The sequence below is a fragment of the Saimiri boliviensis genome, chromosome 8 (assembly GCF_048565385.1).
Source record: "Saimiri boliviensis isolate mSaiBol1 chromosome 8, mSaiBol1.pri, whole genome shotgun sequence".
NCBI lineage: Eukaryota > Metazoa > Chordata > Mammalia > Primates > Cebidae > Saimiri > Saimiri boliviensis.
In genome coordinates, this window is record NC_133456.1 from 27,385,572 (window position 1) to 27,402,667 (window position 17,096).

The 17,096-nt window shown below is 45.6% G+C and overlaps 1 protein-coding gene across 18 annotated transcripts in view; it reads right to left on the bottom strand.

Moving 5' to 3' along the window:
• Positions 1-17,096, bottom strand: part of KALRN (kalirin RhoGEF kinase) — a 711,287-nt gene that overhangs the window by 160,861 nt on the left and 533,330 nt on the right. For all 18 annotated transcript variants that reach the window (XM_039477078.2, XM_039477077.2, XM_039477076.2 and 15 more), the window contains exon 34: positions 1,957-2,203. In XM_039477078.2, the coding sequence (XP_039333012.2) occupies positions 1,957-2,203 (247 nt within the window). The remainder of the gene's footprint in view (positions 1-1,956; positions 2,204-17,096) is intronic.

Consider the following 17,096-nt stretch of genomic DNA (forward strand, 5'->3'; position numbering starts at 1 on the left):
AGCAGGCAATGACTAAATTGGGAGTGGAGGGCAGGAGGAGAATCAGGGGGTCGGTGTCAGCTGACATTTTTCTCCGAGTGGAAAAAACCCTGGAAGGCTGGATGTAGCACAAACAGTGCAGCCCGCTGCTGCCATCTAGTGGAGGAAAGGAAGTCAGGCTTCGGAGGTAGACCAGATGGCACTCCAGACACCAGACCGTTTTAAACATGTACTAAGTTCATAGCAACTATCAGGATACCTGCAGCAGGTCTCCATGCTGACTCTTGTCCCCATCTTCCTCCCAAGAATGATCTAGCACAGCTCTGCACAGAAGGCATCCCTGATGCTGATTATCTAGCCAGTTACAAAAATAAGTCCAGAACTAAGACCTGGCTCTGCATCCCTCGGCTTCCTCAGTGTAAAATGCTTGGCTGCAAGCCCTCTGCCACTTGGACTTCTGAAGTCAGTGGATCTCAAGCTCAAATGTGCGTCAGAGCCACCTGGAGGGCTTGATGGGCCCCACCAGCTCTGGAGGGGCAGGAGTTCTGATCATTTGTATTTCTTTTTAAAAATTAAATTTAAAAAATTAATTTAAAAATTAAATTTTAAAAAACCTTTTTTTTGAGGCAGGACCTTGCTGTCACCCAGGCTGGAGTGCAGCAGTGTGAGCATGGTCACTGCAGTCTTGTCCTCCCAGACTCAAGTACCTCAGTCCCCCATTGAGTAACTGGGACTACTCATGCACTACCATGCCTATAGAGATGGGGTCTCACTACGTTGCCCTGGCAGGTCTCAAACTCCTGGCCTCAAGCCAGCCTCCCTCCTCAGCTTCCCAAAGTGTTGGGATTACAGGTGTGAGACATGTACCTGGCTTTTTTTTTTTATTTTTAGAGGTGGGGTCTTGCTCTGTCAGTCAGGCTGGAGTGCAGTGGTGCAATCATAGCTCACTGCACCCTGAAACTCCTGGGCTCAAGTGATCCTCCTGCCTCACCCTGCCCAGAGTAGCTGGGACTACAAGTGCACACTACCATGCCCAGCTAATTTTTAAATTGTTGTTGTTGTTGTTGTTGTTGAGACAGAGTCTCACTCTGTTGCCCAGGCTGGAGTGCAGTGGCACGATCTTAGCTCACTGCACTCTCATCATAACCTCAGCCTCCCGGGTTCAAGTGATTCTCCTGCCTCAGCCCCTCAAGTAGCTGGGACTACAGGTATGCACCACCTTGCATTTTAAAATTTTTGTAGAGGCAGCATCTCACTATGTTGCCAGGCTGGCATCTGCATTTCTAACAGGTTTGCAGGGCATGCTGATATTACTAACCCAGAGACCACCCCTGAAGAACCACTGTCATGAGGAATTTAGTCTCCCTGGTGTGAGAAAAAGAGAAAACAGGCATATGAAGGGAACACAGAGCTTCTATACAATAAAAGCCGAGGCTGGAATACTTTATCTGTTGAAGGCACATAAAGGAGCCGTGGACCTCAAACCCTAGCAGGGCTGAGGGCAGGATCAGCTCTGACTCCGTTGTGGCTCCTCCCTGGGTCTGCCTGGTATTTTCCAGGTCAGCATGAGAGTACCTGGTGGAGGGTCAGAGAGCCAGAAGTTGCTGTGGAGGGGGAGTAGGTCAGTGGAGAAAGGAAGATAATTTGGCCAAAGGTAGAAAAGGACTTTTCTGAATGGAGTGTGATACCCTGGGGAAGCTGTAAGAGATCTTAGAGGTTATCTCATTCAACCTTCACTTCTAAGATGAAACTGACTTAGGAAGGCTAAATGACTTTCCCAAAGTCACACGCAGTTACTTGGTAGCTCTTGCTCTCCAAGTTCCCAACCCATTCTTTTCACAATCGGGTCCCAAAGAAACCCCACAGGGTCAAAATGGGTCCATGAGACAGGCTGTTTCCATGGTGGCCTTCCGTTGGATTCAGGCCAGCATTCATGGCCTCCTTGGTCTGTGCTTCCCGCCCACTCTGTTCTCCTACCTTTCACCAAGGGGAAGAAGCAGTCCATCTCCACGCTGCTTCGGGAGTGTGAGATGCACAGGGCACTGCTGGGGACCAGGCCCTCCAGGGGCGGGCTTCGTTCCGTGGTACGGACCAGACACCAACCGGGCCGCTCGCTGGGCCGCTCCAGCAGCTCCACCGTCTGCCCCACCTGGATGGTCAGCTCGGTGCTGTGGCCAGCACTGAAGTCCTGGAGGACCACGGTCAGCTCACATCCACCAGAGAGCTTTGGTGGGTGGTGGTGGAGGGTGTAGAACGGGAGGGCATGGAGGAAGGAGGAGAAATGTGGGAGGAGGGTGGTGAGAGGGGACGAAGGATGTGTGAGAGCAGAGGTGAGGAGGAAGAAAAAGGGACAAAAGAGTGAAAATGGTGTGCAGGGTGGGGAGATGGCAGAGGATGAAAAGGAGAGTTGAGAACAGAAAAGAAAAGAAGAAAAAATGTAATTAGCACAGTGCTATTCAATCACTCAGGCTTTCGAGCTGCAGCCACAGTCTGAAGGCTGCCCAGAACCAGGGCTTTGATTCTAATTCCTCTTGCTGCGTTAGAGCTCATTAGTCCCTTGCCAAGCTTCAGCTAATTGTGCCATTAAACCCCTTCCCTGTATGCCCCTTTACCCCTTCCAGGGGTTCTACCCTGTGCCCTGTCTCTGCCCTGCCTACCATCCCTCAGACTCCTATTGTATAGGCATCTATTTCAACTCACCCCTCCCACTAGATCAGGCGTCCCCAAACTTTTTACACAGGGGGCCAGTTCACTGTCCCTCAGACCGTTGGAGGGCCGCCACATACTGTGCTCCTCTCACTGACCACCAATAAAAGAGGTGCCCCTTCCTGAAGTGCGGCGGGGGGGCCGGATAAATGGCCTCAGGGGGCCACATGCGGCCCCGCGGGCCGTAGTTTGGGGACGCCTGCACTAGATTCTCACTAGTTGATAGGAAATAATGGAAGAGGGAACCTTCCTTCCTTCTAACCCCTGCAACACCTCCCATCCCCATTCCCTACTGGAACCGTCAGCCTAAAATTGAGGCTATGAGGACTACAAAAAGAATGGGGCTTCAACTCAAAGGCAGAAGTAAAGCGATGTCTGTCTGGGAGGAGAAGAGCCTCAAAGCCTCAGCCACTGGGGACCAGGAGGAAGAGTGAGAAGGGAGGAGGGGCCACTTCCCACATAGGAACAGTCTCCAACCCCTCATGCTCCATGCTGGCTATGCGCCACACTGGCATTTTCCTACTGCACTGATCCTGGGACAGAACCAATAAAATGGGTTGACAGGAGCAATCCCTACTGGCTGAATGCTGAGACTGCTCACTTTTTCACCCTGGGGATTTGGCCCCACTTCCTCCCTTTCCTCTGGCTTCATATTGCCATGAGAACCTATTTGGTTATTAGTTTGTCTCCTAGAACTAAGCACAGTCTCCCTCTTGGAAGAGCAGCTGCCCTTAGGGGAAGAGTGACAGGCAGGGAAGGGAAGGAAGGAGGAGGCTGAAAGGCCCAGCTTGCTAGCCTGTTATCCTCTAAAGTGCAGCCCAAACAGCAGTTTGGAGGCAAAATCCCTGCCCCACCTCCAGGGAACTCGACTTCAGTCTGTGCATCTCTGATTTAAGCCTTCGGGGCCCAAATGTTCTGCACCAGTGGCCATATTAATGCACTAGTCCAAATATGTTGTGTAGCCATCTCACACACATTCTGGGAAGCTTCTGCCCAATGGCACACACAGTGAATGTCACAGTGAGTAGAGAATTAACAGTCCCACCAGGACCAAAAGTTCAGCATGAAAATGTTAAAATAATGCATCAGACTGATGTTGGCAACAAGCATCACCACCAGTCACAGGGCAGGGAGTCATAGGACCACCACTGGGATCAGATCAGGAAATCTGCAGGACAGAAGGTAGAAGGTGGAAGGAGACAGAATAAAACAACATTTTTTCCGTTTAACTTTCCTGGTTCCATTAAAGGCACAGTCCTCCCCCTCCCCCACCCCCACTCTCCTGGTGCTATCCTCTTTAAAAACATCATATAGAGAAGGATGTTGTGGGATGGAGATACTTCGAATCTCTAGAGTGCTTTTACAGTTAGCAAAATACCTCTACATTAATTATCCATTTGGTCCTCACAGTAACAAGGTGGTACTATCATTTCCTCCTCATACCTCAGGAAATTCAAGCTCAGAAATGTCAGTATCAGTGGCTGGCCATTGAATGTACATAAAAATAATGTAAAAAGCTTATAAAATGAAGATTCCCTAGGTGGGTCCTTCTCTTGCTCCACCTCCCAGTCACACATCATGGTTCAGTAGGTCTGGGTACGGGTCCAGGAATGCCTTCCACTGCCCCAGACAGGGTCTCTTTCTGACACAGGCTGAAATGCAGTGATGCAATCTTGGCTCACTACAGTCTCTACCTCTCTGGCTCAAGTGATCCTCCCACCTCAGCCTCCTGAGTAGCTGGGACCATAGGTGTGCAGCACCACACCCAGCTAATTTTGAAATTTTTTGGTGGAAACATGGTCTTACTATGCTTGTCTTAAACTCCTGGGCTTCCCGTTTCAGTATCCCAAAGTGCTGGGATTCAGATCCCAGGGTGCTCTGTAAGAAATACATTTCATATTTTGACAAGAGAACATTACATGTGAATAGATATATCACTGAAACACAAGTTCCACTCTGACATTCTATTTTATGTTTTTCTCAATTGCTGTTGGCATCCCACTAAATTGATTCCACCTCACTAATGGACTCTGTAGAATGCTGGCCTAGATGACTGAAATTCTTTCTCACTGAGAGACTCTCTATCACTGAGCTTCTGTGTCTCAGTGGAGCTGCTCCTCTGCAACAATGCCAGGGGCTCGGGGTTGCTTCTTGAGGCCAAGCTCACACATGGCCGGGGATGCAACTTGCAGCGGGCAACATGGTTGGGTCCAGGGATGAGTGTAGTCCTTTTGCAGACTGTTAGAGCAGAAGGCGCCTGAAGCTGTAGTTGCAAACAGCCCAGCATGCCACCCAGATACAAGACCCACTGCCCCCTGGGGCAGGTTACCATCAGACCCATGAGCTGGACAGCAGAGGATAAAGAGCCAGGCTTGTGTCTCTACAATTCAAGATCCAGTTCCTGGAGAGAAGCCTGGATATGCCACTAGATGGCAGTGTTGGCCTCCTGTAGGCTGCCTAGTCCAGACAAAGGAACAAGTGGAACAAATGGAAACACGGTCAATGGGCAATTTCTTCCATGCCACACGTTATAGATAACTGGGCTCAAGCTTTACATGCAGCCCAAAAGCCATCATGGTTCAAATACAGGATAAATACCCTGGTTTCCTTCACCTCAATGGCTTGATCAAAAAGACCGGGTCCCTACCCGACAAGAAGGAAATTCCAAAAAATGGCCGACAAGGGAGGGTGCCGGGGAAATGGATGAGTGAGGTGTCAGGCAGAGCTGCTCCTGCAACAGTCTCTTCTTATCCCCTCCTCCCGGGAACCTGTAGGGTGCAATGCTAAGACCAGAGTTATTCCTACTCAGGGAAATGCTGGGAGCTGAGTAGGTAGCACAGAATCTCAGCATGCATTCAGGTTATGTTTTTGATTCTTCTCTGATCTTATACCCCTGCTTCTGGAATCTTCTCTCATTCCCTTCACTGTATCCTCCCACTCCAGCAGCGAGTCCCTGTCTGGCCTTTCATGCCTGAGTCTTGGCTGCCTTCCTGGAGCTCTCAGATATTTTCTCTGCCTAGCTCCCTAGAACCCTGTCTAAGGCCTGCTAAGCCTTCTTGATGCTAATTGCCTGCCTGGCTTCCCTCCAAGTGCCTGCTGCTGAGTCACCATCTGACTCCTTGTTCTTACTTTCCCAGTCTCTCTCCTTTCTGAGCACCGGCCATTCCCAGTGGGGCCTGCTCCCCTGCTGACCAACCCCTGGGTGAACATGGCCTCTTCCACCCTCTGCGATGCGTCCCAGTGGGACGAAATAAGCTCCTCCTGTCCTCACTTTCCTCTAGCTCCACATTGATAGCCGTGTTGCCTTCTTTTCTGCACAGACCACTACATACATAGGGGACATTTTGTAACCACTCTTTGTAACTCCATCTGCCTTTTCAAAGTTCTCATTCACATTCACCAGAAATGATCACTTTCATTTGGGTCTATTTTTACATGATTAATATTTGGAGATTAGCTGAACCTCCTTCTTGTATAAACTGTGTGAGCTAGATTGTTCCTATGAGCTTTTTCAGGCTATGGAAAAGACACAGTTATTCCCTGATGGTTTCCCGGTGGTATCCAGAGAGCAAGGACAGGACGCCTGAGGAATTCTCCTGTTGTCATTTCAGAGCTTCCATTTGTGTGCCTCTGTGTCTCTGTTCCATTCTCTGAGGCAGCATAGCCTCGTGGTTTAGGGCATGGACTCTGCAGCTCCTCACCAGCTGTGTGACAAAGGGCAAGTTACTTCACCTCTTTGTCTCAATTTCTTCATCTGTCAAATGGGTATAAAGACAGTACCAGCTTCATAGCTTACTGCGAAGATTAAATGAGATAATACTAAAGCATCTAAGACAGTGCCTGAAGCAGAGAAAGCTAAATGATTGTCTAAAAAATACATTCTGGGCTGGGTGCAGTGGCTTGCGCCTGTAATCCCAGCACTTCAGGAGGCCAAGGCAGACAGATCAGGAGTTCCAGATCAGTGTGGACAACATGGTGAAAGCCTGTCTCCACCAAAGATACAAAAAATTTAGCCAGGCATGGTGGCACATGCCTGTAGTCGCAGCTAATTGGGAGGCAGAGGCAGGAGAATCACTCAAACCTGGGAAGCAGAGGTTGCAGGGAGCCGAGATCATGCCATTGCACTCCAGCCTGGGCATCGCAGTGAGACTCCATCCCAAAAAAAAAAAAAAGATTTCTGGAGATATTAGTGAATTATTATTTAAATTTGGGAGGGAAGGAGTAAAGAAGACATTTTAAACATCAATTTTGATGGCATGTGGTTTGAGAATAGACTGTATCAACTGTATATATAAATATATATTATTACATAAATGAATCCGATTTCTTTTAAGTATTCTTCATGGAGTTTTCCCCTCACTAGAAGAACTGACCCTGAAGCCGCCTAGGGAAGGTGACTCAGAGCTCCCTCAAATCAGAGCTCCCTCAAATTTCCTGTTATGATAAAAACAAAGGCATGGTGGAACCAAGGTTTCCCTTACGGAAAATCAGGATTCACTTTTTTTTTTTCCCAGCCAGCGCCAGGGAGAGAGGATTCACTTTTGCCTCTTCATTCTGCATTGCTGTCCAGGAAGCTTCCATGTAAAGATGCTCCCTTACCCCTGGGCCTGATACCTGCTCTCAGTACTTGCCCACTGAGCCTTCTGATAACTGTGAATACTGACTTCTGACACCGCTCTGCAGAGCACTTGGATCTGATACTCCTGACAGAGGGGAGCTGTGCTCAAGAGTGCCCATCAGTTAAATCCAACCTCTTCCTCCTCCCCTGCCTGCCTGCCCACCAACTTCTTCCGTCTGATTATCTGATTCCTCCACAACTCTTGGCCAGCCCAAGGCACCAAGTTCACATAAATTAACATCTACATATGAACAGCCTCACAGCAGGCCAGAGCTGGCTGGCAAAAAATGTAAAGCTGGAGCATGTCTACTTGGCATGGTTTCAAGAGCACTGTGAAGTTCTGCCAATTCCTGTGCAAAAACTGTCTTTCTCTCCTCCCCACAACACTCCCTGCACCTGCTGCTAATGCCTGGAATTCCTCTGTCAGAAAGTAATTTCATTTAATTAGGTAATGTCCCTTACCAAGAAACACCTCAAAGCGGAGTATTATGATGGCCTTCCAAATGCAAAAAGATGAGATGCCCCACACGAGCGACATGCAGCTGTACTTTAAGGATGAAAATGCCCATGATAGCATTTTTTCAAATTAGGAAAATTTTACAATAACATAATCCCCCCCCCCCCCACCACACACACACACTAAAATATAAAAATCTAACCAGTGGGAAGAGAGTGAGGGTTTGAAAACTACCTGTTGGGTACTATGTTCACTACCTGGGTGATGGGATCATTTGTATACAAAACCTCAGCATCACACTACATACCTAGGTGACAAACCTGCATGTGTAACCCTTGACTCTAACAGGAAAGTTGAAATTATTTTTAAAAACCCAACAGGAAGTGAATTGTTAAGTAATTATGACACATCTACTATGTGTATAATTAATTATGCAGCCATTAGATAATTTATAAAGCTTTGTAATAGCTTAAAGACTACTCCTCATAGAAAGTAAAATTTTTTTTAAAAAAAGGACAAGATGTACAGTTGTATATATAGCTGTGTGAACATCATCAACAACTTAGCAATCCTATTCATAGGAAACAGAAAATTCATCAAAATGTGAACACTGGCATTGTTGGGTGTGCACTCTGGGTGACTTGCCCTCTGCTTTCTAATCTCCTGTGTTGCCCAGTGTTTCTTACATAAGTGCTGTTTTATAATGAAAGTAATGATAACATCAACAATAACAACCCCTAAAACAAATCAACAAGGGTAATGGGGAAAATGCGGATATTTCAAGGAGGCGTACTGCTTTGAGGAGAAAAAAATGGGGCGGTGGATGGACAGTTTCCAGTTTTGCTCCAGAGCCACTACAGAAGCTTCAGGAAAGCCCCAAACTGCTGCTGATGCTTTAGCATAGCTGCTTCAAGTCCTTCCTCTACTAAACCGCAGTCCCTGCCCTGCTATAAAACTGAAGGGCTCTCCAGAAACTAGGTCCCTTCAAAAGAGCTTGCTGCTGTGTTTTTATCTTGAATTGATTGTAATTTTTTTTTTTTTTTTTTTTTTTAACAAATGTGTAAAGCAATGTCTGGGCATTTAGGAACATTGCCATGGAGTTCTGGGATTTCATCAGTTTGTATGTTGGAAGCCAATGGAGCTGCCAGGTCCAATTAAGAGGCTGAAGCTTACAATTTACTTTATCCTTTCTTGCTGGAACTGTGGTTTCTACTAAGTGCAACTGAAGGAGCTATTTTGTTTAGTTGTTTCCCATGGTGTGTAAATGAGCACGGTCTCCTCGTCCTGTAGGTCTGGAACTGCATAGTAATTAACGGTGGGAAGAACAGAGGAGTGGCAATCAGGAGGCCTTGGTGCTGGTGCAGGTTTTACCCATGCATGACACAGAGAAAGCCCCTTCCCCTCTTCATACCCAAACTCCCTCATTTTTAAGATGAGGAAATTGGACTCCAGGGCCACTTCCATTTTTAATATTTGATAAATGAGTAGTTTCCATATTGACTCTCTGATACACAGTACTATTGAATTTTCGTGAGCACTTCTCATTAATGTGTTGCCTTGTTTACTAAATTATTTGTTACTCTTATCCTATGTAAGATTCAACAGAGCAGAGCATTCTGTCTTGTTCGTGGTCATGTTGCCTGACTTTAGAGCAATGCCTGGCACACAGCAGGTGATAAATACCTGTTGAATGCACGAGTGAATGAATTCCATGAATTATTGCCTGATATGTAACTGAGATGTCTAAATGTCTTAGTGGTCTCTCCCATTGGCTGCCCACCTATTCCTATTAGTGTCTTACAGATAACTTAGTTTTTTTTTTCTTTTTTTTTCTTTTTTTTTTTTTTTTTTTTGCGAGACGGAGTTTCGCTCTTGCTACCCAGGCTGGAGTGCAATGGCGCGATCTCGGCTCACCGCAACCTCCGCCTCCTGGGTTCAGGCAATTCTCCTGCCTCAGCCTCCTGAGTAGCTGGGATTACAGGCACGCGCCACCATGCCCAGCTAATTTTTTGTATTTTTAGTAGAGACGGGGTTTCACCATGTTGACCAGGATGGTCTCGATCTCTTGACCTTGTGATCTGCCCGCCTCAGCCTCCCAAAGTGCTGGGATTACAGGAGTGAGCCACCGTGCCCGGCCTCAATTTTTTTTTTTCTGAGCCCCTTTGCAACCAAATTTACCTTGCCCTTTAATCATGTGGCTGTATCTCCATGAATTCCTAAACCCGACAAAAACAACATAAGGTGTTAGTGGGGGAAGACATAAATTTGCAAGAACAAAGAGAATGGGAGGTAGTGAATAAGAAAACTTTTTTTTTTTTTTTTTTAAATGACAGAAAGCAGATGCAAGAATGATACTGACTTGGTAGAATGAGAAGATGAGATTCAAGCTCCCGCCAGTTATCTCTGACCAACCCTCAGACAGGCCCAGGGAGTAGAAGCACCAGATGTTACTGAGGCTAGACCTATAGGTGGGGCTCACACAGGAAGATGGGACCCTAGATCCCTCTTCTATCCTATGCACACTTTTCTGAAAAAACTGAAATTCAGTGAAGGCTTAAATGTAGAATGGAGAGATGGCTAGTATCCTTGTCCCTCTTGGATGCCAGAATACTAGCAGCCACGTATAAACATTTTAGGCAGATTTTAGAATCATTCATGGAAGAAAGATGTACAGACACTCGAATGCTTTAGAGATCCCTCTCTGTCCCCACCTTCAGTGTCCGGCCAGATCATTTCACAGTGAGAACTTTAAGTCAATGAGTTCCTTCCTTTACACAGAATATTGAGTCAGCGTTTACGCCTCACTCATAAACGTGAATATTCAGCTATAGATTATCAGACTTTTCTGAAAATCCTCTCTAACAGAGACCAAAATAAATAAACAGAAAGTACCAGGGACTCAGGGGAAACAAAATGCAATCAGGACAATAAAACATCATTAACACTATAAAATCTTCAGGAAGATAAGAGAGGATATTGTACCCATGAAAAAAGAACAAGCTGTTACATAAAGGGAAAAAGTCATAGAATGAGAAACAGCTCTTAGAAGTTAAAAATATTATGGCCAAATGAAATATTTCACGGATGAGTTGCAAGATAATGTCAAGGAAATTTTCCAGAACAACACTGAAAAATGAGAATAAGAAAATATAAGAAAACTAGAGACTATATCTAATAAGTTCTAGACAGAAAGGAAAGAAACAAATTGTAAAGAAAAAAATTCCAGGCTTAAAGGACAAAAATTGCCAAATTGATACAATATTCCAAGTGTCTGGTATAATGAATTTTAAAAAGACTCCCTCTAAAGCACAGTACCGGGACATATAGACAGTAAAAGGACATTCTAAGTCTTGAGAGAGAGAGAGGAAGAAACAAAATCAGGTAAAATTCAACAAATCAAGAAATATAATGACAGCAGATTTCAACAGAAACATTAGAACATAACAGAAAACAGAGCAATTCCTTCAAAATTCTGAGAATTATTTCTAACTTAGAATTTTAGACCTCAACAAACCATCGGTTGAGAGTGAAGACATGACAGAGGCATTTTCAGACTTTCAAAGTTTGTCTCAATATGATTCCATAAGTATTAACTGCTAGCATTATTATTTGTTGTCTCTCAATTTTTCCTCTTTTATTCTCTTTTTGTGTATGCGTGATTCTCTTCATGTGATATGGCTTTGGTCGGGTGCAGTGACTCATGCCTGTAATCCCAGCACTCTGGGAGGACAAGGCGGGGGGATTGCTTAAGCCCAGGAGTTCAGGACCAGCCTAGGCAACATAGGGAGACCCTGTCTCTGCAATAATAACAATAATACTAAGCTGGGCGTGGTGGCATGCACTGATGGGTCCCAGCTGGCTGAGGTGGGAGGACAGCTTAGACCTGGGAGGTGAAGACTGCAGTGAGCCATGATCCTGCCACTGCACTCCCACCTGGGTGACAGAGCAAGACCCAGTCTCAACAACAACAAAGTGATATGCCTTGGATCTACACAAATCAATATTGATCCTTTCATTACTCTTTAAAAAATAAGTTAATAGATTTGAGATATGCCCTAACTCCAAAATAGGCTTTGATTTTAGCAAATTATTCTTCTGAGCTTTACATGACAATCTTTTGGCCAAAACAATGAAATATGGGATGAGATAATAGTACTTTAAGGTAGATTCCTGACCTATTGGAAGTTCATCTAATCCAATTCCCTTATTTGACAGATGAAGAAAATGAATCCCCAAAAGAGAAAGGAACTTATTGTGTCTGGAAGATAGTACATAATAAATATTTGTTGAACAAATGAGCGAAGGAGTTAGTAAATAAACAAGCCAGAGATTAACTCTTGAAATTTATACTTAGAGATGCTAAGGACCCCAGCTAGTGGGTAACAGAGCCAGGAACAAACTCACGTTTTCAAATTCTAGGCTCAGAACACTTTTCAATAAACCTTACTAGATTAATGATTGTGTCAATCTAGAATGTCACAAAGCTCTAGGTCTGTGTTTGCACCTAATGTATTGATATGTGGGTTAGTGTCAGTGTGGAAAGAGAACTTACAAAGTCAGGTTTGACAAAGCGGCAGAGGCAGCCATAATTACAGATCACAGAAACCCGGGAGCTGCCCTGGGCCTTAGTGAGTGTTTAACCTCCTACTCAAGGCAAGGCCCTTTCCAAAACACCTAAAACTCTCCACTTTGTCTGGCTATTTTCTCCTAGTTGGCAGCTGTGTTTTTAAGAACATTTAATTTATTTTTATAATTTCTATCCATTGTTCTTAGTGTGCCCTCTAGCATAATACTGAAGAAATCTCTTTTCAATAGAGCTTCATATATGTGAAAACTAGAACAAGAATTCCTTAAGTCTTCTCTTTTCCAAAATGTTTATTTAAATGCCTTTCAAATGTGAAGTTTCTAGCATTTTCATCATATTCCCTAAATTTTCTGGATAAACATGAGTCTGTCACTGTCCTTCTAACATGGGACACCCAGAGCTGAACCCGATGCTTTAGATATGGTCACAGACTAACCAGATGCTCATTGCTCATGTCTTGACACTATATTTCTGTCAGTGTAATCTGAGGGCCTTTTGGTCAAGTTGTGCTGCTGGCTTCCATTGAGCATGCAGCCTACTAAAAACCCCAACTTAATTCACGGGGGATTCTCAAGCCATTTCCTTACTTGGATACCTGAGGCTCTTAACTAAGAGCATCTTCCTTATTTTATTTTATTTTACTTTTTGAGATAGAGTCTCACTCTGTTGCTGTGGCTGGAGTGTAGTAGAGCGATTTCTGCTCACTGCAACCTCCACCTCTCGGGTCAAGCGATTCTCCTGCCTCTCCCTCCCGAGTAGCTGGAATTACAGGCATGTGCCACCAAACCCAGCTAATTGTAGTATTTTTAATAGAGATGGGGTTTTGTCATGTTACCCAGGCTGGTCTCCAACACTTGGGCAGAAGTGATCCTCCCACCTTGGCCTCCCAAAGTTCTGGAATTATGGGCGTGAGCCACAGTGCCTGGCCTCTGCCTGTTCTTTGTTTCTCTACTCTCTAACCTAGGCTTCAGAGAACATCTAGACTAGACACTGACTTAAGTATGGGTGAGAAGGGCAGAGCCATCCTCTCCTCAGGAATAGAAGAGGCAGTACTAACAACCGATACTAACAACTATCCTCCCTCTGCCCTCCTCTCATTGCCCCTGGGAACCCACAAAAGCTGTCAACAGAGATGTGGCTGGGAGGATTAACTCCCTGGCTATGAACTTTGCCTCTGCAACACTGACCCTTAGCCTGGAGGTAACTGTCCTATATACAGGGAGGCATCTCCTGGCTCCTTTGTGCTTGACTGAGACTATACTGCTGTTTTGATTGTGCTTGCACAGGAAGGCATTTCCTGCAACATAACCTACAGCTTGGGAAGGAGGAAAGAACTCACAGAAACGACTCTCAAAATCCCAAGGCAACCTGCAAAAGAGGGAGGAGAGGTGGCTGGGTGAAACCTGAGATCAAACAGAGCAACTCATGGTTAGAGGGAGATAAGTTATAGGCTTCTCTGAAAGCCCCAGGCGTTCCTGCATTGTCCTGTATGGACTGTGCAACATTGGAAAATTGAGCTTCAGAGGAAACCAGGCCAAAGACTAGAGATAATTTTTACAGAAGTACAAAATGTCATCAAACCTCAATTATTCAGATGTGGGTAACCATTTCCCTTTCTGTGGATTATTGGGTCTGGAGCTAGACTCCTTAGGTTTGAATCAGTCTCCATCATTATTATCTATATCATCTGGAGCAAGTTAATTAGTCTCTTTTTGGCTCATTTTCCTTATCTGTAGAGTGGGAATCATATTAATTCCTACCACATAGAGTTATTGAAAGGATTACATCAACGCAGGCAAACTCTGATGTGCATTACACGCTCAATAAATGTTATCTATTGTTTATCTAGTAATCATAACTTGGCATGCACTTGAGATGTGTTTTACTGCACCGATATCTTGTATCGAGGAAGTACAAATCCATTTCCAGGGCTGGGCACAGTGGCTCACACCTGTAATCCCAGCACTTCAGGAGGCCAAGGTGGGTGGATCATCTGAGGTCAGGAGTTTGAGACCAGCCAGGTCAACATGGTGAAAACTCCCATCTCTACCAAAGTACAAAAATTAGCCTGGCATGGTGGTGGGCGCCCGTAATCCCAGCTACTTGGGAGGCTGAGGTGGGAGAATCACTTGAACCCAGAAGGCAGAGGTGGTAGTGGGCTGAGATTGTGCCATTGCACTCCAGCCTGGGTGACAAGAGCAAACTCAGTGTCAAAAAACAAACAAAAATAAATCAATTTCCAAATCACCCTTAATAACATATATTGAGGTAATCTGGCAGACTAGAAAAATATTAAAAGTAAACTACTCCCAAACCCAGATTCAAAGATTTTAGCACCCTACATTTAGGCTATAATTTCCCTTCGTGGGGCCATGGGTGTGACTTTCTGCTCTTCCTTTACTGGGGCCTCCTAGAGAAACGACAGACTGGAATCAGACTGGGAAGAGAATTCTTGAACTGGTTGCCAAATCAGGGTAGATAATACATGTTTATTTAGACTGTGGCTGCAGAGTGGAGGGGGAGGTATCCAGTCACATATAGAAACTTGGCAAAGTAATTCCTGGAAAGAGGCCAAGCTCCCCTCTGGTTGACCAGGAAACTCTCATTGGTCTAATTATTATTAGGTAATCTGGGGACAGGCAGCCTGTCTGCCAGGACTGGAGATGGGAAGAGAGGGTACAGGCGGAGTACCTGAGAGAACAACCTGCCTTAGTAAGGGGTCAGGCTGGGAGTGGGGTGCATTACAGGTTCATGTTCAGAAGCAGCAGCACATTCTAAATGCTTTGATTCTGAAAGCAAATACTCCAGGCCAGAAGAAATACCAGCAGACATCTTGTTAGTTTTTCATCTTCAGGCAGACTAAGATAATAATTAACATCTGTATGGCCCTTGATAGTTTATAAACTCTTTCACAGACATCATCTGATCCTCATGGATCTCACAAGGTTGGCATTATCATCTGATTTTATAGATGAGGACATTGAGGCTCAGAGAGGTGAAATGACTAGCTAAAGATTGCATTGTAGCTAACTGCAAAGGCAGGGCTCCAAGCCTAGTGAATCTGGCTTCCTCATCCGTGCACTTATTCTTCCTCACCAGCCAGCTGCTGTGCTGGGCATACAGCAGTCAGGGAGACAGCTGTGATGTCCCTGCCTGCACCACCCTTACAGTCTCTAAGAAGACACACACCACATGTACGCATGCTGAATGTGACAACAGGAGAAGTGCGGGATGCTGGCCCAGGGGTGGGGAATGGGGTCCCTCAGTGCTGCCTCACTTGCTACCGCTGTGGTTGTGTCTTCTCAGAGTGTTTATATAATTAGTTTGCGAGCCCTCCCTTGGATGCAACAGTCAATAACATCTTCACTCCTGCTTAGCTAGGAGCCAGCGGGAGGGACCCCAGAGCACCTGCCTCTTTCTGAGTCAGCTGCTGAGCTCCACCAGCATGAGGCCATGTCCAGCGGTGCTGGCACCACCCTTCATCCAGCACATGTGCCCAGCAATGAGTAGAATTGGCAGTAGCAGCAGAAGGGGTTCCCAGCATGTCAAAGCATCTTCGTGTCAAGTTTTTGCCCTCAGCCAATTACTGTTAGGGTTTCCCCTTATCCCTGACCTTATCTTCTTCCTCAGTTTAAAGATAGACCTTTATACTCTTCACTTGCTGAGGTTAACCCACTTACTGGGTGAGTCCTGATGTGATTTTCTGCTCTTAGCTGCTGTGGTTGGTTGGTTTGGCTTTGGGACTGACTGCTACCCCATGCCTCACCTCTGGTTCATGACATCATGCCTCCTTTGTCTCCTCCTCCTCCCCACCTCCCTGTCTGGATACCAACTATCATGACATGCCCTCTAGACAACACTTGCTACTGTTCCCTTGACCCTGTGCATGGTTTATGATCCAGCTCCATCTTAACTTCCTAATTTCCAATTCAGACCAGCTCTCCAGGGACAAAAAACAACAACAACAACAAAAACCAAAAAAAAACACCAAAACCCAAAACACAAAGGCAGGGGTGTAGTGGCACTAAGTAGCCACTAGAGGGAAGCAAAAGCTAGGCTTTTCTAAAGGAAGCAGTGCTTGGGTTCCTTCATCACAACACTGGTCCCACAGAGACTCGCGCTGCCACCAGCTCACAGAGGAAATACAAGACAAAAAATTTGCATATAGAAGGTGGCACACATTGGGACTCAATACATGTTTCCTGGATGAAATTCCTAGTTTTAGAAATGAGAAAGCAGAGACCAGGGCAAGTAATGGGATCTGATCACCAAACCAGGTAGTGGCAGGGCCCAGTCTTGCAGATTCTCTTTCCCTCACCCTGCACCAGGCCTCTTCTTCGTCCTCCCTCCTGCCTCCCTCCACTATAGCTCAGCGCAGATGAACTGCCTGTCCATCCCAGTCTCAAAACAACTTTGGAGAAACTGTGGTCATTTGAGACTCTTGTTTTCTACCCCTTATATCTGGATCTATCACTTAGTCCTGCAAAGTTACTAAGTCTTCCCTTTGTCTCTTGGAAGCCCCTAAGCTCCTCCAGGTGCTCATCACCCACCTCTACCTTTCTGCAGATGTCTTCTTGTCAACTGGTCCTTCACTTGCCATTCTCCTCATAACACTCTCTTATTTCAGAATTTACATGCGCTCTGCTATCCTTATCCTGGCATTCAAAGCCCTTTGTAACACTTCCTCACTCACTTCTTCAACCCCAGCTTCCACTACTTGTCTATGTATTTTATCTGCTTGATCTCTTGAT